General features: G+C 41.7%; 1 protein-coding gene across 3 annotated transcripts in view; it reads right to left on the bottom strand.

Moving 5' to 3' along the window:
- Window positions 1–26322, bottom strand: part of LOC128752186 (disintegrin and metalloproteinase domain-containing protein 12) — a 92790-nt gene that overhangs the window by 42873 nt on the left and 23595 nt on the right. For all 3 annotated transcript variants that reach the window (XM_053853122.1, XM_053853123.1, XM_053853124.1), the window contains exons 4-5: window positions 6396–6474; window positions 1849–1925 (exon numbers count right to left, since the gene is read on the bottom strand). In XM_053853122.1, the coding sequence (XP_053709097.1) occupies window positions 1849–1925; window positions 6396–6474 (156 nt within the window). The remainder of the gene's footprint in view (window positions 1–1848; window positions 1926–6395; window positions 6475–26322) is intronic.

The raw sequence follows: 26322 nt of genomic DNA, 5'->3' as shown, positions 1-26322 counted from the left end.
AATATTTAAGTTGCAAAATTCAAAAGATATTGGAGATTATTTTTCCTGTGAACTTCTGTCTTTTCATTTGAATTTTGCCCCCAATACCTGTCACTTCATGTAATGCGGCCCCTGGCTCAGCCTTTATACGAACCCAGAACCATTTTTCAGCAGCCTATAAAGACAAAACCTCCTCAGGCTGTAAGTCTCACATTAAGGCAAACTAACTTGATCTGAACTACATACGCAGACTGCTCGCGTTCCTGTGTGTATCTACACCTCAACCGAACTAAGTCACACTTGGGGCTGGTTTTGATGCCAACAATATGACAAGGACATGAAACAATGTAAACTCTTTTAACATGTGCAACACTGATGCTAATAATGAAGTGCTGCTTTTCTTCTTATTCTCTTGGTTGAGGAATAGTTTGACATTTGTTGCTGAATAGGAACCGAAAACACTGAAAATGAACTTGGACATCTGCAAAGTTTCTCGTGAACCAGGTCATTGTTCCTTTCGACTTGCTCCAGAGTCTGGGAGATATTTCACCTTTTATCCTTGGGTTGGATGGATGCTATTAAAGTTGACTCATAAACAGAGCCAGAGGCAACAATTCTGACTCCTAATAACAATCCAAAAATCTTGGAATACGAACAAAGCTGGTCATGTAACCAGATGGCTGGTTAAACAAAATCATCTGCCAATTAATTAGGCTTTGAAAAAGAGGGTAGTCATCAATAAATGCAGGCAGGTGAGTGGATGTCTGGAGGGCCTTCACTCTCCTCCTATCTGCATTTGAGTCGGCATGAGTCAAACTTGACTGATGCTCACCAGATCAGATGCAACTAATGGAATAGCCGTATCTATGACAACCGTCTGCTGAAGATCACATTCATTTCAAATACGGGTAGCAAGGACCTCACATGAATCATAGAGACATCACACATAACATTGAATGTTACATGGTCAAGATCAAAGGAGCCCTTATGTAAAGCTAATTTTTAGCTCAACTGCTAACACTTCAGTGGTGAGGATTTCTGTCTCAACCTTAAGTTTGTACAAAAGAACAAAGCGAGGCAAACCTATGAAGAAAACCTGTCATTTTATGATTTGGTCATAAAAGTCAACAGTTCATGAAAATACAAGTTAATTTCCAGGAAAAAAAGAGAGAGTGGGCCAAATCCATGTTGCAAACTACGGAAGAGGATTAGGGTCAGTGAAGAAAAATGTTGACTTTAATCTCTGAATTCTGACTTTAAAGTGAGAATTCTGACATTTTTCTTCAGATTTCTGACTTTAAAGTCAGAATTCTGATTTTTTCCCTCAGAATTCTGACTTTAAAGTGAGAATTCTGAGTTTTTTCCTCAGAACTCTGACTTCTGACTTTGACTTTAAAGTGACTTTAATCTCAGAATTCTCACTTTGCGATGTTGGATGATGGCGGGAATCATCATACTGCAGTTTAAAGTCAGAAGTCTGAGAAAAAAGTCAGAATTCTCACTTTAAAGTCAGAATTCTGAGATTAAAGTCAGAATTCTCATTTTAAAGACAGAATTCTGCCTTTTTTTTTCTTGACTGGCCCTAATTCTCTTCCGTATCAAACTCACCACTTGCTATTGAGTTTAGCATTAGTTGTCATCAACTGAGTAGTACTACTAGTACAACTTTACGTATGGTAACTGTGACATATGATGGCAGCAGGATGTGCTGCTCATATTAAAACTAAATTTGATGTAAAAAAATGAATTCTGGAGTCATTAGTTTAGGAGAGGCACCTAAAAAATGTAACTGCAAGAGAATAAAACTCAATGGGATGATGGGAAGAGCTACAGCAACACGCCAATGGGTGTTAAATTTGAGACACTCACTTAATTCCAGCACAGGTACTGAGGCTGACGTCTGAGTCGTCATGATGCTCCACTTCACCATGGTAGTAACAGTTCGCCTGAGGGAGCAAGAGTGAGAAGACAACATGATTTAAAATCAAGGGCAAAAGGATCTTAGCCCTGGTGGCGGGAAAACATTCTCGTGTCAGTACAGTTTAACCACCACAGCACCCAACTGAAATGTATTTGGTCAGGTGAGCAGGAGTCATTCCCGCTCAATAATGAGAGTTAATGCACGCCGAAATCCTCTCAGTGTTTCACATTTCCTATCACAACCTCGCTTCTCCGGCAGCTGTCCCAGGTGCTCAGTTACATGGACCACCTGTCAAGCCGCCACAGGGAGTGTAGAAAGTGAATTAAGCCCATGTTTATAGAAACATCGCTGGCAGAAAGAGGGTGGGGAGGAAATGTCTGGTTTATTGTGAAAACAGTTTCCCCGCCACTGCTGCCTGCCGGTACTGAGGTTTGACCGGCACCACACTTCACCACCAGTCCTGGAAAATACGCTTTTTTTTTTTTTCTTAACCCACCTGCTGTCCAAATATAGCAAATCTAAATGTCAAATTTCCTCTGTAAATGGTGGATCTAAAATGTTGGATGTCTGTTTAATAGGGACTCTTGCTGCGTCTTGCATCATACCTCCTCAACTCACATTAATTCTGCACTCAATTACCATAATCTAAGTCATGTTCTCTGCTCTGTGATCAGAGTAGTTCATCTCACATTTTGAATGTGACAGTATCTTTGCAGAAGATTGCATGTTTTCTTAATCCTCAAAATATAATTCAAAGTCCCATTTAAAACCTAAACATGCCTTTCAATGTAACACAGAGGACCAAAAGGTGCCACCAAATCCCTCGCCATACGTGTTGTTGGTCTGCCTCACTTCGACTATCTGCCGACATCAACATTTAGAAAGCAAACACATCATGTGCAGTTCTTCCCTCATATGCTAATCTTAGAGATGAACTCCCTTATGCTAAAACATCTATAACTGCACAGCTTGAAAGCAGCTGGACATGTCCGTGGAGGGAACACTCCATTATGCTCAGGTAACAGGTGGCAAGACAGGAGGCACATTGGATGAAATATGACATTTTTGTGTAACAGGGAGGAGCGGGACTGGATTCAGTGGGGTGAGTTAATCTTATCGCCTCATGTTTCTTTGATGAGATCATGACTGTGATGCATAGATACACAGGACATGAATAGACTTTTTCTCCAAAGATGAATGAGCGACAAAAGTGCTTACGCCTGCATATGTGAATTTGGAAAGATGAATAACCGATACCAGGATTAGGGGAGGCGTCAGCTTGTTTATTATTCCCAGTTAATATGTGCGTGGCCTGCGAGTGATTCATTTTCCCTCTAAATGGATTTCATTACAGCTAATAACAATAATTTATTGTCTCCCCGATTGACTGGGTGAGATTTGGCGTGAGTGAATTGGACTGATGGGAGGAGGTGAGGGAGGGCTGACTCACAGTGAAGACTCCAGAGAACACTGCCTTTCACACAAGGTGAACTTTTTACAACCCTCGCTCCGAGATCATTGTATTCCTCCTCCCTGCTGGCAGGACAAACATAATAACTACGGGTCGGTCTCACAGGACCCGGCCGCTTCCAAGAAGAAAGGTCCACCCATGTAGAATTGGCAGCTGGTGGTAAGTGAAAGGAGTGAAGACATGGATGGATTGTGAAAGGTGTCGATGGGTTAATTAGCAAGACGATGGGGTTCAGGACCAGGGTGAGGAGGCTCTTCTCATTTAATACTTTGGAGAGCAGCCGTGAGGTGACTTCCCATAAGGCCATGACAGGCAGTGTGTAATCTACGAGAGGCCCCCACGTTCGGACAGCGCCCTAGCGAGGGCCAAGGATCTTAGCAGAGAGAAGCGTGTGTTGAAGAACAGGATAGTTTTAAACAGCACTCATCATCGGACGCATGCAAAAATCCAGAATACAGAATTAATTCGTGGCGCTCTCGATTAAATTGGAATTTCGAACAAGCTAAAGAGTGGGATGAGACCTTCAAATGCGTGTGATGTACTCAGCATATATCACAAAGATAAGCTGGTACTCATATCTTCCATACAGGATCACATGGGTTTATCTCTATCCATTAACATGAGGCTAGATATGCCCTCACCATGTCACGTGTTACCGTAACTGAGGCTGGAAAAAATAGGACTCACACAGCCAACAGATCCAAAATGACTGGTGTTACCTCACAAGACAACCAGGTAGCCATTCTCTAGCTGCACACTCAGTTTGTTGCACATGTTTGACATTTATGAAACAAGAATATCAAGCCAATTTTCACAAACCATGTGGCCCACTGCCTTCTACTGTTTTCTAAAGCTTTCATGTGATGAATCTCATTATGATTTGACCTTCTAGCTTCTATCTTCACTGGATTATTCTATCTCTATAAAATCTGGACAGTACTAATTTGTAGTCAGTCAGACAGTAACCAGCCACAAATATCAGCGTTTCTGTCGTGTATGCCACGGAGCGTTCCGTCGAGCCTGGCCATGGAAGTTATTCATCATTATTCCGCTTGAAAATTGGACCCTGGGTAGGAGACGAATCCCTTCAGCTAATTCATTGTCTTCCCACTTAGGAATTAGAAATCCAGGAAAGTCGGCCAAGTCAAACCATTAATGGAGCCGCTTTGGTCTCGCTGCAGTCTTGTGTGGAAAATATTGCTCATCTTCCTGTGTGGGTTGGACATGACTGAATTACATTCATCTCCAGTATTGTGCCTTATAGCTATAAGTAGGCCAGGCGTCTCCGACATGGACTTTGCAGGCAGAATATCATTATACGTTCGGGATAACAGGGTAAAAAAAAAAAAAAAAACTATAATTGCTTCCCAACGAGAGATTAAAATCCTGAATCTCCCAGCAGAAGGGAGAATACTGTCTGCATGAGACAAATCGGACTGGGTAATGCTCTAACAGTTTTTTTTTAAATCAAAAAGGTTGTTGTTCAAAACAATTACAACTAAAATTAAAATGATGAGCGTATCAAACAATATGTTTTGGTTAATTTGATGCAACATTGGGTGCACATGGCAGTTATGACGTCCTCTTCGATGATTCAGAAATTCTACAACCCAAACAGGATTATAGTTTATTGAATTCTAGACCTGAAGACTGTAGCTTTGGTGGTGGATATGATGAAATTATGTCACAGGCCATATATATTTACATTGTGTACTGGATGTTTTATCTAACACAGACAGACTCTGCATGAGTTATGAGGGGCTCATGACGTTTTTGAAATCTGACTATGTCTGTGACTTCAGATACTTGACTGGAAATACAGTGGTACCTCTGTTCTCAGCCACAATCCGTTCCTGACGGCTGTTTGAGAAGCGATTTGTTCAAAATCTGAATTGATTTTTCCCATTACAATGAATGGGAAAAGAAATAATGCGTTCCAAGCCTTAAAATAGGCTTTTGTAGGAGTCAATGTAGAGTGTCTGCTGCAGGTGCGCTGTTCGTCTATGTGTGTGGCCGCTGCATGTGGGAGGGGTTGCCGAGTGAGTGACGTCTCTCCAGAAGTGAAGAGGTGCCCGGTGAGTGTCCAGCTCTGAATGTGCGCTTCTGTGCAGTTTGGCTGTGACAAAGTCATAAACCAAGTAACGCTCTGTCCCAGACTCGCCTCATCCCTGTCCCAGCTCCAGCCCACAACAGGACATTAAAATCCTGGCGTGAGCTCCAGCCTCGGAGGTGTGGAGAGCGAGCACCTCCCCTGTGACACTGTACCACGGTCCAGTGTGGAGACAGGAAAGGTTTTACACCTCAACATGAAGAAAAATGTAGCCAACGGGACACGTCTGCATACAGAGGCTGCGTTATACACAATAACAAAGCGTGTCGTGGGTCAGCTGATGGGTCCGCACACGTTACGTTTTTTCCGGCTTTTTTGGGGGACATTTGAGTTCTGGATTTTCGTTCAAATCCGAAGCAAAAAATCTCTAACTTTTTGTTCAAACTCAGATCGCCACCACAGGTTCAAAAAATCCTGGTGGACACACTGAATTGAGCTTCTTAAAATGAATCGTCTGGGCATGATGACAAAGATATTTTTTTTGGTGAGACACCTGCTGGAGGTCTTAGTCATGCCCTTAGTAAGAACCCCCTTGCACATTGATCTAACAAAGCAATTTTTGGTTGGTGTTAAACTTATCCATAATGGAAGGCTTGAGCTGTTCCCTCAAACAGAGCCTGTTCTCTGACTTCTGGCAACCTTTTATTCCATCAAATATAAATCTGCTAGTGCAGGCAGGAAGCAGAGAGTAAAAATGGCTCTACTCACATATAATAATACACTTCTCCTTTCACAAGACTGCACGGAAGTCTACTCCAGGTGGTTTAAATTCCACCTGGACCACAATTTTACTCTCACAGATTTCCAAAAAAAGGCTCACGGCAACCTGAAAGAGGTTGGTGAGTAAGTGGAGAAGACATCATGCACACCTGTTTAAGTATTAAAGCGCACAAAAATACGTTTTAAGTACAGACCGTAAAGTTGTGGGATCCCGTGACCTCACTGCCATCCTCCAGGTAATGAGTCTCTCTATAGTTGCTCGCAAACAGCCCCCTGGAAAGACATGAGAAGACAAGAGAAGATCAGGAGGAACCCTTTGGGACATCATCAAAAGTAAGGAAAAAAAAACAAAAACAATCAGCTGTCCCACTCCAGCGAGACCCTGGTGCAAGACAAATAGTCAGTTCAAAGAAAATCCAGCGTCAATAGAGCATGAATCGGTTGAGGAATGTGTGTCAGGGCAGGATATAACAGTAAGGAATGACACAACCTCAATCAATCTGTATTCAATGTGACGGACAGCGTGAACCAATTCATCTTGGACAGTGGCGTGTTGTACAATATCAGATTGGAACTCTGACAAATGGCTGTTTAGGCCAGATACAAGAATCAATATCATAATCACAAACATTGTCTGAGAAAAATGTGGTTCCGAACATCTGAAAAATAGAATTGGAACAACAACTTCTCAGCAGTAGACGGACATGAGTTTAGAAATATGGGTCAATGCCACAGTCAGTTAGATGGGAAGAGGTCCAACGTAGTGAGAAACTGAAAAGGTAGCGGTCAATTGACAATGTGTGCAACGACTCTCCAACTGGGCAACTGACTGAGGAAAACCACGGAGGGACGACAGCGGTGGGGGACTGCGAGTCGTAAATGTGCTGCTCAAAACAGCCAGATTGTGGTCTCCTGTGTTCCAGCCAGAATCATGACAACATTTATTAGGACGTTATTGTGAGTGTTTAGATGTAATTCACATTGAAGGTACTAGCCGAGACAGCGCATGAGCATTGTACTGTTGAGGTTTTAAAATCTCTTCTGTGACTGTTTAGACAGATCAAGGATACAAGTAACAAACCAGATTCCTTTGGAGATTTGCTCTAGCATATTGGGTATATATGTGGAGGCCAATGCATCTATGGGGAGTCGAGGGGAGAGAACACCAGGCCAAGGCTTTGCAGAGCCAACTCCAGAAAAAGTGACGACAGCTCTTCTAAAGACAGGAGTGAATCAACCCTGAAATTATAGTTTGTTGCAATATGTTTGAAATCAAGCTGGCAAATAAACTATTGCTAAACAGCCTTCATTCTGCGCTTGGGAATATGATCTCGATTAGCCCAACCCGACCAAGACCACTCAGCAGCAGAGAGCAGAAGACCAACAGCAGGGAGATCAAAAGATGACATCTCCCCCAGGTTCTTCAAAACGGTTCCAGCCTGTGCATTAGTGATCATGATTTGTACCAGTAAGAATGTGACCGTCCCACGGTGCACGTGGAGACTCCTCAACACCAGCAGATGTTGGATGGTGCTAATCCGGTGAGAGAACAATCCACAGCTGGATTCTCTTACTTACATCACCGCTGACAACACAGCTGGGAGTGTCAGCTGTTACTATCCAGAGATGGGGGTTATTTTGTTTTGGAGCAGTCAGCATGACACAAGATGCTTCTCCACCCTCTTGTCCTCTGCGGAGCCAAAGAGCGGTCATAATTACCGGATCAAAGTGAGGCCAGAGAGACGGGAACGCCAAATAAAACAATGTAACCCTTTGGTTTTAATTAGCATTTCGGGGATATTGGATACACAACCACAACATCTGCCCATAATGGACATTTGCTTTTCGTTCGGACGTGTCAGACACACAGCTCGGGGACATAATTGCTGATGCAGGACTGCACAGACACAAGTGGTTATCTGTGGCTGGAAGGCAGCATGCATTCTCCTTCAGCAAGAACCAAGTCACAAAAGTTATGTGAAAATATGACCGGTTTATTCTACGAAGGAACGAAAAAATTCAGTTGAAATAACAGATACCATTTCAGAAAAAGAAAGGAACCAATATCTTAGCAAAGTCAAGAACAAACAAAATACAACTGTGACTAGTATGCTGTTTTTGCTAGTTGGGTAGTTAAAAGAAATGACAATTCGACAATCCAGTTTCTTTTTTGGCGACACCAGAACATCAACTAGGACTGGGCACCAAACTACGATTCGACCGAAATGTCTTGGACTATCGCAGTGGTTCTTAACCTGGATTCGATCGAACCCTAGGGGTTCGGTGAGTCGGTCTCAGGGGTTCGGTGGAGCCTCCACCGCAGAGGTCCACCCCTCAGTCTAGTCTGCAGTTAGTGGATCATATTTTATTTTTTACTAAAGAAGGGTTCGGTGAATGAGCATATAAAACTGGTGGGGTTCGTTGCCTCCAACAGGGTTAAGAACCACTGGTCGAGCGTGTGTCTAAAGTCGCTCATCCATCATTCAGAGCCAAGTCCCGGTACCCTCAGGGATGGTCTTAAGTCTCATGCATTCGGCGTGTATCGTGCTTTTTTATCATTTCAGACGGTTGCACCGCTGATGGGACGAGACTAAAAGCTGGTCAAATGGAAGGATTGAGAAAAAGGCAACCTATTCCTCAATACATGTCTATTATAGGTCGATCTGCAAAGCAGGTAGCACACCTGGCTCAAAAATAGTCTTCAACTAGCAATCTCAAAGTATAGTGTCCTATAGTGGACATAAAGCACACAATTTTTGCATTAACTTTACATTAATTTTCGTGTCAAGACATTTATTTTGATACAAGTGTGATACAAGACAGTTTTGGAACACAAGAGTGTAGCAGACAAAAGTCTTTGGTTTGAACTCCTTTTTTTTTTGAACAAATGGCAGTTCAGTTCAATTTGTCACATACTAAACTGGAACATAGAAAAACAGGTGGAATTAGTAAAATACTTTGTTTTGTCAGATGTGATGAAGGATTTTAATGATTTACGTTGCTTTTTTTAAAATAATTGTGTTATACATTCAAAAACAATGAAGTTCTGCACAATTTAAAAGAAAAATGACAACAAATATTCCTTAATATTTATTATTCATTATGAATTTCACTTTTAAGTTAAATTAACTTTCCCATTAAGCCAGTTTCTATGGAATTTCAGTGAAACATTTTATGGCAAACATACAGATCTCTGTACCACTGTGTCATCCGGTCTTTTATGACATGCACTTGTAGTGAATTTCTTTATTACAGACCAAGATTATAAAGAGATTTAAGGATGAACAGTACAACCAATGTATGAGCTAGCAAATGATTTCTCTGAGTTCTGCATGCGACTATCTATGCACAGCATCTAATAATATTCAGGACACAGCGCTGTTGTGTTGCTAGCCTGTAGGTGTTCTGTGACTAAATTAACCTTCTGCAGTATTTAAACTGAAGTTAATTTATTCACTCGTGTGAGACTCATCTGGTGACACCTTGCAAAATAGTTATTTAAAGATGCAGAGAAAGACACAGAAAAAAGATACATATATCATACATCTTTTCTTTAATATATATTACATGATAAAACGTTTTTTTTTGTTCCAATTTTCCATCCACCACAGCAATCTAACTTCTCCATCACCTTGTGTAATGTAGTGCACCTGGAATTGGTTGTTCCCAGCAGTTCAGACGTGAATTAATCTACATTATTCTTGTCAATTAATTATTATTTTCTGTAATTCGTAAATCCAAATGGACATGTTAGTGTCCCACACCACAGATCTGCGCTGTACTTTTAAGCTATGGTCCCCAAACATCAATAATTCTTCAAGAAAGACAATTTGACTGTTTTTAAATACTACATTTAAATGATAGTAGCTTGGAAGTCTTTGGCAGGCATGTCTCATTATGAGGTTAAACTCTTTGAAACTGATAAATCAGGAAATATCAGGGGAAAAAAAATCTGACTGCAAGACTGGGAAGGGCTTTAAATGAGGACAGAAAAATGCAAATTTTCCCGACATCTGAACGACAAACAACTTTTAGATCAACAGGCCAACTGAAGGGGATTTCAAACAGATCACTGCGATGTTTACCAAGTAAGTGGAGGAGGCAGAATGTGAGTACAAATATGGCAGATCTAAGGAAAACTCCAACATGACTTGGTCGTCATGTGCCGACTCGGCCGTCGCTCGTGAGACTGTATTGACCAGCTGATGAAGTGGGATGGACAGGGGTTCACTTTTAATTTACAATACACAAGAGACCACCTCCAACAGGTTACTGACAGTAAACTAGCCTTTTGGAGAGGTATCATAACAGTCAACAAGGGGATGTGATGTTACTTCTGTGACTTGCAAGGCCTTTTTAAAGACGTTTGACAGGTGATGCGAGGACAATTCTAAAGATGCTGGTTTTCTGTCGCAGCAGTTTGCTTGTTTATGGGTTCAGTACTTGTCATCTCTCTAAACTTTCTTTTTCCAGGAAGAGCAAAAGACCAGACCAATGACAAATGAGCTGCCCAGAAAATGGCTTCATTGTATTTTGTATTTGTTAATATTTAAAAATATTAGTCATCAAATATTTAATACAATGGTGTGATGAGAAAGACTAATTTTATTCATAATTACAACGGCTCTAAACCATTACTCACACCAAGGGGGTTAGGCGTGTTCATCCAAAATGGCAAAACAACCCAAAGGATTATGAGTGGTTTTGTAAGTAACAAAGACCAGCCACCTCTTTGTTTGGCAGAGGTTTTCAAGTTTCACTTTTATACATTGCAGGAATTTGTATCTTCAAGGTGTACATTTCCCTTTCAACTGCACTGTTCACACAAATGTACATATATTTTCTCAAACTACATCATTCCTGGTTGACAGATCGACTGACGGTGAGAGATTTAAAAAATAATAATCTATATATATTGAGTGATAATGATCCACTAAGTAAACAGAAAGCTCCAATATCTTTACATACAGCATTTAAAATAATAGTGGTTATTGCCTTGATAGTTGCATGTTAAATATAGAAAGGAAAGCAGCCCAGGTGCCATTTTGGTTGACACCTTGACATGCTGTCTACATTCTAGAAGACATCCCTTTAAGACATTTGAGCGTTGAGTGTCGCCTGCACAGACAGAATGACAAGCAGATAGTGAACCTCAAAAGTGCAGCAAATATTCCTATTTGGATAACTTGTGAAGCATTACATGGCAGAATAATGCAAATAGATGCAGTATGCCACTAATCAGATTCCAAGCTAATTGACAAAATCCAAACGCACTGACCTACGAAAAGATTAATCCATTTTAATACAACAGCAAGTCCATCTTTCGCGTGGGCTTAATTGCTGTGTTTGTTCTGCATGTAGGAGAGACTGAATGGAGAGGTGTGTTGAGGAAACTAGAGCCCCAGCCTTGATGGAGTCGTGACTACTCATTCCGGGACATGTCATTTTGAAGTGACCTTGACAGAGATCCCCTGAAGGTCAAAAACTTCAGCCTTCCACATACTGTATAGTGAACCGCATAGAAAATGCACTGCACTTCTCTATTTACTTTTATATCAGTGCTGGAGTGTTGGGGTGCTACACTCATTTTGTCAGTTCAGATCAGGTCACCACTCTTTTTCATAACATGAGAAGCCCGGGGTTTACCACTAAAACAACACGATTATGTTCAAATGAGATGAGAGACTCAGATGGGATGCAGCACTGGTGACTTTGTGCTTAGTGAGGAATTGCATATGTTGCTAGCTTCAACAGTGGTTATACTGTTAACCCTTAAATCTCTCAACTATATTAGTCACTCACGTCTCTCACTAATCGCTACCCCTGTTAAATCACTCCCAACACTTAAAAGTCCCATAATCCAGTGTAAAAATACACGTACACTTCTTCTACTTTAGTTTGTGGATGCTCAATAGATGTAAATCATTCGCAGGGTTCTCCTGAGTGCTAGCGAGGTCGATTATCCGTACCGATATTTGGCATAATGACATGCTATAAACATCTGTGTATTTTTCAATCTGACAGATTCATGCAGTATCAATTTATGGCATCTGATTGGTATGCGTACCACGCATGGGTAGGCTGAGCCAATCTGAAGCCGCGGTCGTACAGTATGTAGGCAGCACGTCCTCAAACAGCAGAGAGAAGTTGGGAGAAATGTGGAGAGGGTCCGCACTTCCGAGGTATATAAACACAGAAAACGCTGCCGGAGATGAAATAAATATCCCAACGTGTCTGTGAATCACTTGAACAGAGCCAAGAATAATATTGATATAAAAACATTGATATCACTTGAACATGATATGTGATAGTAGAAGCCTATGTGTGTGATGGAGAGAGATTAAAAACTCAACTAAGTCTATTTTTTTTTTTGCAGGAGAGCATGCTTACAGAGCTCTGAATAGTGTGTACTACACATGAAGCTGAGGTGCAGCAAAACACAATGTCCTTTTAGCATCCCATGTTACAGATGGATGGACTTGAGTGTAAAAAAGCATGGACTCAAGGAGTCAGCATTGGCGCAACAGTGGGACAGAGCAAAAACACTTCCAACCTGTGGCACCATTTCAGTTCATCAAGTTTATCTTGAGTCTCAGAACTGACATCACCTTTTGATTCTTATCACAAAGATAAGTCACTTCAGGAATGTTTTCGTTTTTTGTTGCAGATTTTTTCATGGAGCTATTTTATTTATTCATTTTCGAACTTTGTAAGAGTTGCAGCTGGATTATTTTTAGCTATTTACTGCAAATAAATATCGGCTCCAAATACCGAAAGCTAATAAATGACTAGTAATAATTGCTATCGGCCCTGAAAAATACATCTTGGTGGATCTCTGGTATCGTCTAGCATAATGTTGCAATCAGTTGTGGGTTATATGTTATCTAAATATTTGCATATGCAGCTACTGTAAGATGAAAGGTTTTAGCGATTATGCTTCTTGACAGCCGGTTGCATGGCACAGGTTATTTTGAAGGGGAGGGCCATGCTTCCCCCTCCATCCCTCCAAAACTAACTAAGAATTCATGCAACACAATCTGTCAACAACTTTCCAACAGAGGTAAGAGAGAAAGAGGTAAAACAAATTGGCCATGAGAAGAGTGTTGTCTGCTTCCATCAGATACCATGCTCTGAGAATCCTTTTATTTAGCTTCTTCTTGCTTCTTCTTCATCTTCTTTCCCTTTTTCTTTTCTTTGACTGTTGAATTCGTGAACAGCCTTGTTGTTATTCTATTTATTTTTATTTTTATTTTGTCAGCACTTCATTCCAAAACACTTTCCTAGTTAGTGGGCTCCACACTGACCATGGCAATAAATTCTGAAAACACCTTGTTTGAGAGACTTTACTTGGCACCGTAGAAAAGCAGGACTTTTCTTGTGTCCAAACAAGCATTTGAAAGGATTATACTGATCTTTCAGCAACAAGTACCTGAGTGCTGTTCCAAAGAATGCGGGGTGCATAATGCTTATTGAGCTGTTATGGCACAGTAGCCAAAGACAAGCGGAATCAATGCCCATTGATCTTTCTGTCACAGGTTCCGATGTGTCTCATTAGACTCAAACAAGTTAATCTGGACAAATCCTTACGTTAACCATGATAGATGAGAACTGTCTATGAATCGCGAGAGCCAAGTGATCTGGGTTACTTCTCCATGATGGAAGAACAACATGCAAGTACACATATTGTAACAGATTCAATGAAGGTGGACTCCTGGTAAGTTCATTACGAGGACTGTGATTTGGCATGTGAGCGATGAGACTGTCGCACCGCCTCTTATTTCCATGTGGCGGATGGCAGAAACAGTGGAGTCGTGTGCAGCAGGCCACATTGATCCCTCACAAATCTCAGGGATAAAAGCGTTCCAAGTTTAAAACATTTTCCAGAAGCGAGGGAAAAGGGCCAGTCTTTCTGGCTGTGATCTGCCTGACATCAGTCGGCCGCCAAGTAGAGCAGAGAAGCAGAATTCCCCTTTGCTTCCCCTGATCTCAATGCAACTCTTCCACCAGGCATGTCATGAACGGAGCCGTTAAGCATTGCCAGCCAATTTATTTCTGCACAAGCACATGGTGGCGCAAAAAAAAAAAAAAAGAAGTCAGACGTTTTTGACTTTATTTATATGTTCAGCAGATACTCTACATTAAAGGCTCTTTTGCACCTAGTCTCTGCTTAAATCCACGAAAAACAGGCTGACGTGTCAAACAGTGTGCACATCAGTCAAAGGACCCCAAAGCAAGAATTGCTCTGAACGTGTCTCGTGTCACTGACAGAGCACCATAACTGGAACCGACAGAAACACAGACGAAAGGTCAATATATTGCAATAACTTGTGCAAATAAAGCAGGACACCTAAGGTGTTTTCTGCTGAAATTATTTCCTTTAACTCCTTGATGTTTAAACTATTTTTGGGTTTTTTTCAAGCCCACAATGACTAATCGGAGAACAGCAGTCATGAGGGTATGACGTATGGAGAAATTGGTTTAATTGAATTACATTTAATGTAACAGTTTGCTCTCCAGACAACAGGGAACCTTTGTAAGTGCAGGACTTCCTGGTCCACTGATCACACTGATGCACAAGACACATGGCAGCTAGGATGATAACAACAACAACAAACATGGAGGAATCCCTGAACAAAAGCAAACAAAAGCATCTGTTTGCTTTTGTTCAGGGATGTTTTTCTCTACACAATGGCCAGGGTTTCCACTACTCTGAATGTAATGAAATGTATGAAATTCTTATACAAATATTGTCAAGACATTAAAAGATCTTCAGTTTAAATAAGGTGACCATCGTGATTTATTGTGTTGTTGTCAAACTGATGCAAAATAAACAATATTTTGTGGTTTAAATGTATGTATGGTCCATCATTCGATTCAGTAATATTCCAAACTCATTCAAATTGAAAAATGTGGCTTGTGGCAAATATTCTTATACAATTAAACTGCAATGAATTGAGATTAACTAATCACAACTTCTCAAATTAAATTTTTAATCGAGCACCACCCCTGATATAAATATCTAAAAATGAAAATATAAAAATATTTTAAAATGAATTTGAAGGCCTGATGCCAAGTATTTTGGTAACAACCTGAGCATGGAAGGATCATACCATGGTTCAAGCCTTCACTAAGGTCTCGTCCCTAAAAATATCGTACTAGTTTTAATCCTTTCCCCAGCGACGCAAAAATGGAACCATACAAAATGAGGGGAAACCATGTCGAGCACATGCCAGGACTGTATGAAGAAATCAGCATGACCCGGTTTAAAAAAGTCGCCGTTTCCACATCTGAAAACACCGGATTGGTCGACCCACTGGTGCGGATGAGATTCTGACAAGGAAGCTCAGCGGGTAAAAAGGACTCCGTCTCCATGTAAGCACCTGCAGTCTGTCGCAGGGCGACTAACTGGTCAGCTTGATGGTCCGCAGAATAGTAATTAGCAGCAGTGCCATGCAATTATTGCTCAAACTGTCGCCTCCAGATTGATGCGGTGAGGCGGAGGAATGCGCCATGAAATCAATAAAGTGTCATCTCCGCACACTGTCTGAGAGATGGATGACTCCACGGGAGACCAATTACACTGACGGCATGATGAATACACATCAACAATGGCTGAGCCAATGAGGGACGGGAGAGAGATCCAGCCTGAACATTTGAATATGTGTGGAAAACATATTAGTCTATTAATCTGAGATTTGGGCCCCACATGACACAGCTGTTGGGTTGAGAATCTGATGCAAAAAAAAAAGTCACAACAAAAACATAAACACAAATCATTGCAGATGACAATCCATGAATCTATTACAGGCGTTTAAAATGACCAAAGCAGGCGTCACTTTCTCAATCACTTCTGTCGGTCTGAGCCACAAACAATTGACAGCTGCTGACCTGAGAGGCATTAGCTGGGCACTTACTTTCAAACAGATGGTCAAACATCCGAATAATAAACTGGAATCAAGTGGTAGGCGCTTGTAGCTACATACTGAAGACATCAAATGCATGAAGCAGGATATATGGAATTATGTAGCAAAGAAAAAAACAGAATTCCATATGTGTTCATTCATAGTTCTGATGCCTTCTGTGAGAATCTACTATGTAAATAGTTGTGTGCACTGAGTGAGAGGTGGGTCCTGACTTTGCCTGTACTGCATGTGACAAGATGAGAAAGTGGGTGAGTAACAAGAGACGCCATGTGGATTTCCTTCAAACCGATGAGAGGTTTGGACTCTTCATTGGAAAGCTGAAGAGTTGTGTAATTCTACAACCTGTTCCCAGTCAACAGTTTGGAGCTTCGGGATTAAAACACCTTATCATTGGACAACACTGACACCTCCCATTTATTGTTGTGTCAGAAGACCCCACGACGATTGTGAAACGAATTGCATGCCATTTTTGCCGTCCAGTGCAGCCTGAACCATAAAGCCCAACAATGAATACTTAATATCTCAATAAAAACAACATTTATGTGAACTTTTATTGGTTTACTGGTTTTTATGGGAAATCTTCTAGGCGTGGACTGGATCATTAAGGATTTAAATGATACAGTTGTTTCAGCCGTTTGAAGTCTTCTGAGTTCAAAACACCACATGAGGCTCTCGTGTGTCTTCCGTCCAATTGGACACGCCACCTTGAGGCGTTCACAACGGGATCAATGATGTCTGAAAACAATCAACCCTCAACCACGGCTACAGTGAGGACATTTCAAAAAAAGTCTTATTTTGGTCATGATTTATAGAAGCTATGAATTGTGGATGAACACTAAAGCTGTACATTCAGTGAGAAGAGGGGAGGTATGCGCTGAGCGGAGAGTCCCCCAAACCTCTCTTTATTTCCATGGTATAGCACAGTGACATTGTTGTGTAAAACTAATTATGCCAGATGCCAAAGCAGCAGTCTCTGAAATCGCCTTTGTTGCAGTGGATCACTGGAGGGAAGATCCTTCATCCTGCTCTCTCCCCTCATCTGCCTGCAGGGTTTCTGTTACAGCACAGAGCCTCTCTGCCTTGCCATCTCCCTCCGGACAGCCTTGGTTGTGTGTCTTCGCGCAGCAACGTGGGAAGGCAAGAATGTGACCCGGTTTATGTCGAGGACCGAGCACATATGCCGGGAGTCAGGCCATGATTTATGCATGTCTGTGTGGGAGCATGTCCGTGCTTTGCTGCTTGTTGAATGTTGCAGATTGTTTTTGCCCCAATCTTGACAGCTGCAGGGCCAATCCCTGCCGCACGTTCTTTTTATTCAGCACAATCAGCAAACAAATTTTCTGCCTCATTTGCAAGGCCAATGCTTATGGATGGAGATGTGGGGGGTAACTCAGTGTTGTGGGAAATCCACTACCCGTGCACTGAGTCTCTGCTTTGGTAACCAAACAGGCTCATGCTCTGGTTTAGAATCTGGTTCAGATTCATTCAACCAGGTTAGCAGGTAGAGCTTGGCATGAAGTGACTCCATAGCACACCAGATGGACTTGAAAGGGAATGAAATTCATTTCCAGAGAGTCTTTCAGTACCATGAACTCTGACCATTACAAGCGCTTTCAGCTCCTATATTCTGGGTTATACTTGTTACTATAAAGTTTTATTTATATATTTACATAAATATCATCATTTGCTGGGGTTCTGTTTGTTTTGGTGAGTAGGAGTGAAGTCTTTAACTTTCACCCTAAAAGGAGGATGCATTGTTAAGAGTCTTTCTTTTTTATTTTCTTCATTCAAATTCAATTTCAAATTCAAGAGACTGGTCAACATGAGGGACAGCTTGGACAAAAAATAGTCCACTGACCACCCACCAAGGAGCTCATTTCACATACCGGTAAGTCTATAAAAGGATGACATGATACTGAACAATCAAATTTAACTCTAGCCTGGCAGTATATACAATTTTCAAAACTCTAGCGATCTTATACATCAATCCTAGAGCAACGTAGAATGAACAAAATCAACTACAGCCACATGAAATTTATTTTGGTGATTCCATGAAACGCTGGGATTAATAAAGCTAAGTTTCCACTTAGAGCATCGCTGGAATGAAAGAAACCTTCCCAAAGCCACACGTAACTCCACAAAAAAAAAAACCTTATCTGTAACTGTCATTTAAATATGTCAAGATTATTTTTGCTTACAGGTGGATAAACACTCAAGGTCACATGACCTCCTTGACAGAGGTAATAAATACCCACAGCAATGAGTGCAGCATCGAAAATTGGCTTGTGAAGGTGGTTGGTGTATGCAGTAACAAAAAGGCATATATTTTCCCGGACAACACGTGTCTTCAGTCAAAGTGTATAACCAAAAGAAGCAACGGGTACTTCGAGATGTCAGTGGTCACTCTTTATATTTTCTTTAACTCTTTCATTCCATGGGCTTATTCATAGAATCGAGGCCATACCCCGGGAGGGATGAATACACACTCATCATTGAGGACACATTCATTTAAATGTTTCACAAAGAACTGGCTCCAGGCGCAGAGCAAATGCATCTACATTCGTTCAATAGAGTGCTAGCACTAATGAGTAACAGGGGAGCTCGGAGACTATCATTTTCTTTTACAAGGTAAACGGACACACGCAAAGCAGTGTTTCAATTAATTAAACGTGTCTGTATTTGCCTTCAGGGAAATCAAATAATTATAGTCCACGTCTTCTTATCACTGATGGTGTCCACAGGGACGTGTCCTCCTGCTTTCTGTTTGTAAGCTTGCTCATGAAAACTAAAAGACAGACCACAAAGAATGTCAGAAGAACGACTAGAAGAGATAAGACTACTTTATCTCTACAGAAATCCAAATTTAAATATTCCAAAAGAGAGGAATATTACAATCAGACACCTAGTTTCTTGTCATTTAACTCATGGATTACCTATATATTACCACATATTACCACATGTGAATAATACTGTGAAACATTACTTGATCTGTTTTCTTCTTTCCAACTAAGGACTTGCAAGAAAACCTAAGCAATAAATCAACAGCTTCATAATGAGGCAAAAAACTCTTTCAGCTGGCCGTGGGGCAAATGTCTGTATTTTTAGTAGAAGTAACATTAAAGTAACAGTTCAGATCCATAACTTTCACGTGGACATAAGGTTACTGGAATCTGTCTTAGATGTGGAACAACGGTTGATATCTTGCTGCCAAGAAAAGTGCACACTTAATTTAATCTGTTGTAGGAGTCAATAACCGCGGCCGTTTGTTTTCCAATCCATATATAACCTGCCTAAAGTGTATACACTGACCCACATTACACCAATTTCTGCGCCGCACTATAGTCCAGACTCGCTTCATCAAACCCAGGCACTTCCTATTGTTGTTGGCCGCCCACTGCTGTCCCCAGAACTGGACAAATTAGGTGAGAATGAGTGAGGAAGCCGCAAGACGGCCAACCAGAAAAGAACCTGCCATGTCCAATACCCCATCAGGGAGTTATTACAAGCTGCTGACAGGGAGGAAATAAGTTTGTGGAGGACCAGAGGTCAGGTGGACGAAAGAACAGGGGGGCTCGGTTTACACCTCATCTGATGAAGCGCAACACCAGAAACCGCACTCTCTGGTCACATTCGGCTCCCTGCGCGTCCATCTCTCCACGCCATGGGGCCAGAGACAGAGAATGGAGAACCAAAGCATCTGCTTTCTCCATGACATAGAAATAAGAGCCCGGCTTAGACACTCCGAGTCCCTGACTTGTTCTGCACCATTGCCGTTTATCACAAAACTAAATTTAGCGATGAAGAAGAAGCGTCAGACTCCAACACAGGATTCCCATCCAGGCAGGATATTAAATGAGGCAAAAGCAGGAAGACATAGGGAAAAAAAATAAAGATGACAAATGTGCCGTCTGAGAGGTTCATCAGCCGCGGCGCCTTTTTTTCCTTTTTTTTCTTTTTAATAGGTCAGACTGGGCCATAGTGTTCTTGTCCAGGCTCATAGGTGCAAATATATCTTAAGTAAGAAAACAGGACATGCTTATCTTATACAGGGATCCCTTTAATATCATCAGGGTGTTCTGCTTTAGCTCAACACATTTTCACTCTGTGTGCCGTGTGATAGGGTCCAGCCCAGGGCCACCCCAATACGCCAATAGATGTAATGTAATCATTTCTTTCGTCTTTGTTTTTCTATAATTCATGTTTCCCATGCCCATGAGCAACCTGGGTTCACTCAATGAGGAGGAAAAGCAGTTCCACTTGATAACAGAGTGGCCCTGCGTGACTGAAACAGAAGGATCAAGACTCACTTCATAACATCTCAAGACACTCCTAAACCCACGGCAACTTCAACAACAGGCTTACAATCCCATGTTTTCTCCACTGTATCAGTCCAACAAAGGAAACCTTCAGGTTTATTTCTGGTGCGCTGGTCAAAAGACACACATGCTAACGTTCATATTCCAAAAGGAAATGTTTCTGTCACCCTCTGATGGATGACCATGTATAGCTTTGCCGCTCGGTCAACAACCCCGCTCACAGCAAGACTTGGTCAGAGGAAGGTCGACTGAGTGTGAAAATGGACCGAACAGGATGAAATGCACGAACTTCCCTCCCTGCTGACATTCAATCACACAGGCATGTCTGTCAAGAGGAGTGAGCCTGGAATTATTATCTCCATAGTTCACAGCCAGGACGGTCAGAGACCTGCAGTTACATCTCTAGAAAAGCGAATCGACAGAAACCTACTGCAAGTCATGAAGGAGACGGAGATGACAAACATTTCATTACAAACTGAAGCAAATCATTTTTACATTTCAATCTGCTTTCTTCATTTTAACAGAGACAGATGAAAGGAGTCCAGCAGGAGCAAATGGAGTGAGATTACGTCTCAATTGTGGCTTCACTGTCAGGTTGTTCAGGCTGTAGCGGAGGGAGACTTGACAAACCACAGAAGTAAAAACACTTCCCAAACACCAGCATAGGGTTAAACAATAAAATCCATAACTAAGATCGGGCCACGTGTCCATCAAAAGCAACGGAAGTATCTGGTGTCTGCTGCATTAGAACGACTATGTTTGAGGTTAAGGTGACTGAAAGACATCAGTGATTACATGACGAGTTTAAAATATTGCAATCATTTTGCCATCTGCAAACTGTCTGAGACGTCTTTTTATCAGTAGGACCAGGCGCTGCTGAGTGAAGCCAGGTGAGTGAACGATTGCATGTCCCCTCCCCAGAGAAAACTCGCCGCAGCGTACAGTGCGTTTCACTTGGCTGTGTGTTACGGAAGGAAGCTGCAGAATAGGTCTAGCAGCTGGATGCTGGAGATCCCGTGGTCCATCTGGAAAAAGCAGCGGAAAAGAATCCAGACCCATTCTAATTCGTATAAGTAGATCATTTAGATTTTATGTTATACTGCTGTGTCTTGAATCATTTTATATCAATATGAATGTTATATATTCATAAAATAAAAATTAAAAAAATCAACAGAAACAGCTCATTATGTTGGACGGGGTGGAGCCTCTTCACCGGGTTTTATACCAGATTGAAGAAGATGTGGCAGCTCATCTTTTGGCTGGCAACATTAGTATTCTCCTATGAAAATGCAACCACTTTCCTCTGTTCTCTGTATTCACTCAATTCAAAGCGCTGAGGAGCAAGCGTAACAAGACTTATTAGCTGATCATCAGTCTTTGCAGACCTTAAGCCATGAGGAAGGCATTGAATTGACCTTTGCATATTCCAATTCAGGAGAGAGCCTTAGACGAAAAAAGCATTGAGAGCAAACCATGCATGACTCTCACAGGCCTCACTAAACAAGGGCCATACTTCTCCTTGGTTGTTGGAGTAATTAGGTACGAGGAACGGATCACCCCGCTTATTAATTATTGCTGAGAGCTCCGAAATTATTGGAGCGTCCCTCAAGACGGACCTTCCCAAAAACCCTCCTTTGAAGGATGTTGTTTAAGGAGCTTACAAAAGAAAGACGAGCCTGTTTCTGTTGGCCGTCTTTGAAATTAATGAATCCTAGTGTATCGTGGCCTTGCAGCCAGGAGCACACGAAGAAAGGTACAAAGACTTCCAAGTAACTTTTATGTATCCGTCAGTGGAGTAGAAAGTTTGGAGGTTCTCAACGAATTTCAAAATATGTTTGTGTGTTGTTTTCGTGATGAAAGAAAGGTCGTGAAGAGAGAGAATAAATGAGCATAGCTGCACAGCAGCAGTGGAAGAACAGCAGTAAATAATAGTCAGGTGATGCTTAACATTGCACAATGATGTATTTTTTCACGGTGGGAAAATGTACAGACTTGAAGCCAGACACCGATATAAGCAAGATACAATCTTATTGCTGCAAGGTAATTTCCATGCCACGTGAACTGGCTGTCCATTGTCTGTCATCATAGATAGCTAAGACGTATTTGTCAGGACTCTTGCACCAAGTGGAGCTGCGTGCGATTGTTCCTGCAAGATTTGAATCAGAGGACATAACTGCTTCAAGTTGGAAATTCACAAAGCTTCCACCACCATCTCCCCATCAATATGTCTTCCTTTATCTTGAAATGTGGGTCCAAGAGGCTGATTATGGAGCGACACGAGATGCAAGACGGGTTTGTTTCAGATAAGCAATCAAGAACAAGGCTGTAAAGACAGCCGATGTAATCTCCATTCTGATGAAAGGAAGAGCACAATGCTCTTTGCCCCAGAGTTTACAATGCATGGAACTACCACGCAAATTCTATTTCAAACCTCTGCCTTAAGTTGCATTTTTTTTAAAATCCTAAAGTACCTCGTGGTGAGTCCCTAATGTCTGGACTACAAATACATCGCAGTTATTGTGTGCCTCAAGGAAGATGGGGAAAAAACTCAAGGGAAAACAAAGAAATTGAACCAAAAAGGAAATTACCATTAAAAAAACTGGTGCAAAACTATTTTTGGATAAGCTTTTTTCGTGACATTTATCATGTTATTTGGTGATAAAGTCCCCGAATTTGTGCCCAGGGGATAAATTACAAGCTCATGATATTATTATATGAATTATTATAATTGACAGCTGTATTTGTGGGCCAACAGTCTAACTTCTAACTAGTTTATCTCCTGTGAGCTAGGGTCAGAAATTACTCTGAAATCTCCACAAGTGTTTCTTGTAACTACAAGCTGCCTGCAGACAAGTGTAGCAGTCGCCACTTGGTGAGTAAGCAGCACACGGGAACTTCCAGTGTCCACCTCCATTGTCATCACCTTGGTACCCCCCTGCGCTGTGGCTGTCTGGTCTTGCAAGCCCTCGCAGATCATCCAGGCGGTGCCCGAACGCACCCAACATCTCAAAGAACTGATACTTATTACATGATAAGTATCACAAAACAATGTGGAACTGATTTAAAAAAAATATTTGGCCTGCTGGCAGCAAGTTAACAAACATCCTTTTTATTTCCTTGTGGAGAGGTTTAGATATACACACTTGGCTTAAAATGACGAGAGTTTCTTCCACAGACGTGACTGCCTGAATTATTTAAATGGTCTGTGTGTTGCTCAGAGACTATAATTTTATTTAGGAGGACGCTCTGGTATTTTTGTCTACCAAGAGAGGGTTGGTTACTAGTACTTGTTCACTTTTGTTTGCTGCTTCCCGACATGGTTTCACTGAGACTAAAGAATGTCTCCACTGAAGCAGACCGGACACATCACCAATAAATAATGTAGTCAGAGAGTGTTATTAGATCAAATCCAGAGATGCAAAGCTTCTTCTCAGTCAGGATATATAACAGCATCCCTCCCTTTAATTGGGGAAAGGATGAGTGTCTGCGAGAGTTCACTCCATTCTGTTTATCCAGCAGCAACAAAGGACTCCAGAAGATGGAGAGCCCACCCTCAAGAACCCTAAAGACTAAACATCATGTCAAGCAGAGAGAAAGACAAATGCATAAAGTTGAAACAATCCTCTGTCCGACTGAGCGAGCAGCCCCCGGCCTCTTCCGTACAATCCATTAGAGGAGGAGATGGAGAGTGTGCGGCAGACTAAGCTTGGTTCTTAATACTCCATGAGGTGTGCATATACTGTAAAGACATAAAGGAGCAACAGATGCAAAAACGTAAACAGCCTGTGTTTGGTGAGGCTGTGAAATGAGGTGTGGCAGACTTTTAGAGGCATCTCCAATCAAGTTTGTAAGTATTTTATATAAAATATTGAGTGTATATCACGGAATCATATCAAACTATCAACCATAAATCCATGAATATGGGTTCTCTTCATGCAGGAATGATTTGGTGGCGCTAAATTCGACAACAGTCCCAACTAATATGCAACAAAAGGTTTGAATTTAGCAACCAGACCAGTATGGACTATTACATGGTCCAGTTGCCATATTCAAACCTTCCGAGGTCATGTAAAAGTTTCCTTCATGCATGCACTTATTCATTTCCTGCCACTTGTTCGAGGATGCTGGAGTCACTGGGCTCTGGAGCCTATAACTCCTAAAAAAGGCGAAAGGCATGGGACACGCAGCAAAGGTCGCCATTTCATTGCAGGGTATATGTGTGTGTTTGAATAAAACATGCCCTATGTAACCACTCATTTTCTTCCCTGTATTTCAGCTACGGGTCACAAGGGGCTGGAGCCAATCTCAGTTGCTCAGGACACACTGGCTTATTCCTAAATCATAACAAGGCATCATTACTGCAAAACAGGTCAAGTGAATAAGAGCAGTTTTGGGGTATAGTGATCCTGTGCACAGCCATGGTTGCGGGATCATTCATTGTACTATTGATGCAACTCAAACCCGTGACAGCAAACTATGTACACATTTTTACATACTTATTTATAAATGTGGCTAAGTGCACCAAATGCCACATTTCAGTACACACAACAAAATAAACTGCGAACAAACCAGACGATACATTTTAGAAAGTACATCATGTACATTGAAACACAAAAAAAGGGATTTCTGGGCTTCAAAAGAAGTGTGTACTACGACTGTTATGTACACATGAACGATATACTGTCCATTCGTTAAACAGATGACTGCCGGAAACATACTGCATCACCACAAGCATTTTTCACAGACACAAGAGAAATGCTCAAATGGGACTTTGGAAACAGTACAAGGCCCTTGATGAGTTGTTCCAGCCAACCAGCAGGTTCAAAATGAAAACAAATCCTGTAGCCAAAAGTCCCACCAGCTCATCTAAAACATGAAAACAAAGAACATTTTATTTGGAAATGATAAACTGAAGTGCACAAGAACTGCCATGATCAGTGAGGTCTCCTGCAAGCTGAATATTGGTGGAGAAGCTCCACAGAGGGGAGAGGTGTTGAAATCCTCTGGTCCACAATTCAGTCCTTGTGAAGATGCTTTCTAAACTTCTCCCCTGTCAGAAATCTCATCCGTTTTTTATTACATCACAAAAAAAAACCTGCCTCCAGTACAGCTCTGAACACGCCCACCTTCTGATAAAATCCAGCCATGGCTGAGACATGCCTGCTTTGCATCAGATCAGACATGCATTGTGTGCTTCACTCAAGTGAGTTAGTTCGCCGTTTGCCATTGTTATGATCTCAATGTCAAGTGTTGCGTGTGTGCACGAACAACATACAGTACGCTGATATAGGGCCGATGCATCCGCCCTCAGAAGCAGACACGGAAGTGACAGAGAGACAGAACCATTTTTTTTTTTTTTATTTGGAGACAATTTTCAGTAATACGTAGAGCATTAACTCATCCCTCGTTCATGGTTTTAATTTTGTGTTGAGTCCAACAATGCTCCAGTGACATCACCATCCTCCAGTCCATATTCCTGTATATGTTCGTCTCTGAACTATCAAGCCTGCGAACAGGAGGGACCATGTCAGCTCGCTTGTACTGGTGAGGAAGTGGAGCTTCGACTGCGAGGGATGATAACTGACAAGTGGACCGTTTCCGTGGCATTTAGCAGTGCAGCTAGAAGATCCTGTTTGACAGCAGTTGTCAGCAGAGGGGGCTGAAGGTTTCCTCCTGACCAATGACAGCAGAGTGGGCGTGGCCGGGACAACAAGATTACAGCCCCCGGGATACTAGCGTTTTCGATGGGCGAGGCTTCTGCTTCTTCAAGAAAGACCAAAACGACCATGGACTTTTTAGTGTGCAAGCCCTGGTTATACTGACACTGGTCGTATATATTGAAATCGGTCATCTGCAGAAATGCCATGCAGCTCCACCATGAG

Source organism: Synchiropus splendidus, chromosome 1 (genome assembly GCF_027744825.2).
Source record: "Synchiropus splendidus isolate RoL2022-P1 chromosome 1, RoL_Sspl_1.0, whole genome shotgun sequence".
In the NCBI taxonomy this organism is placed as follows: domain Eukaryota; kingdom Metazoa; phylum Chordata; class Actinopteri; order Syngnathiformes; family Callionymidae; genus Synchiropus; species Synchiropus splendidus.
This window is presented reverse-complemented; position numbering and strand designations above follow the sequence as displayed.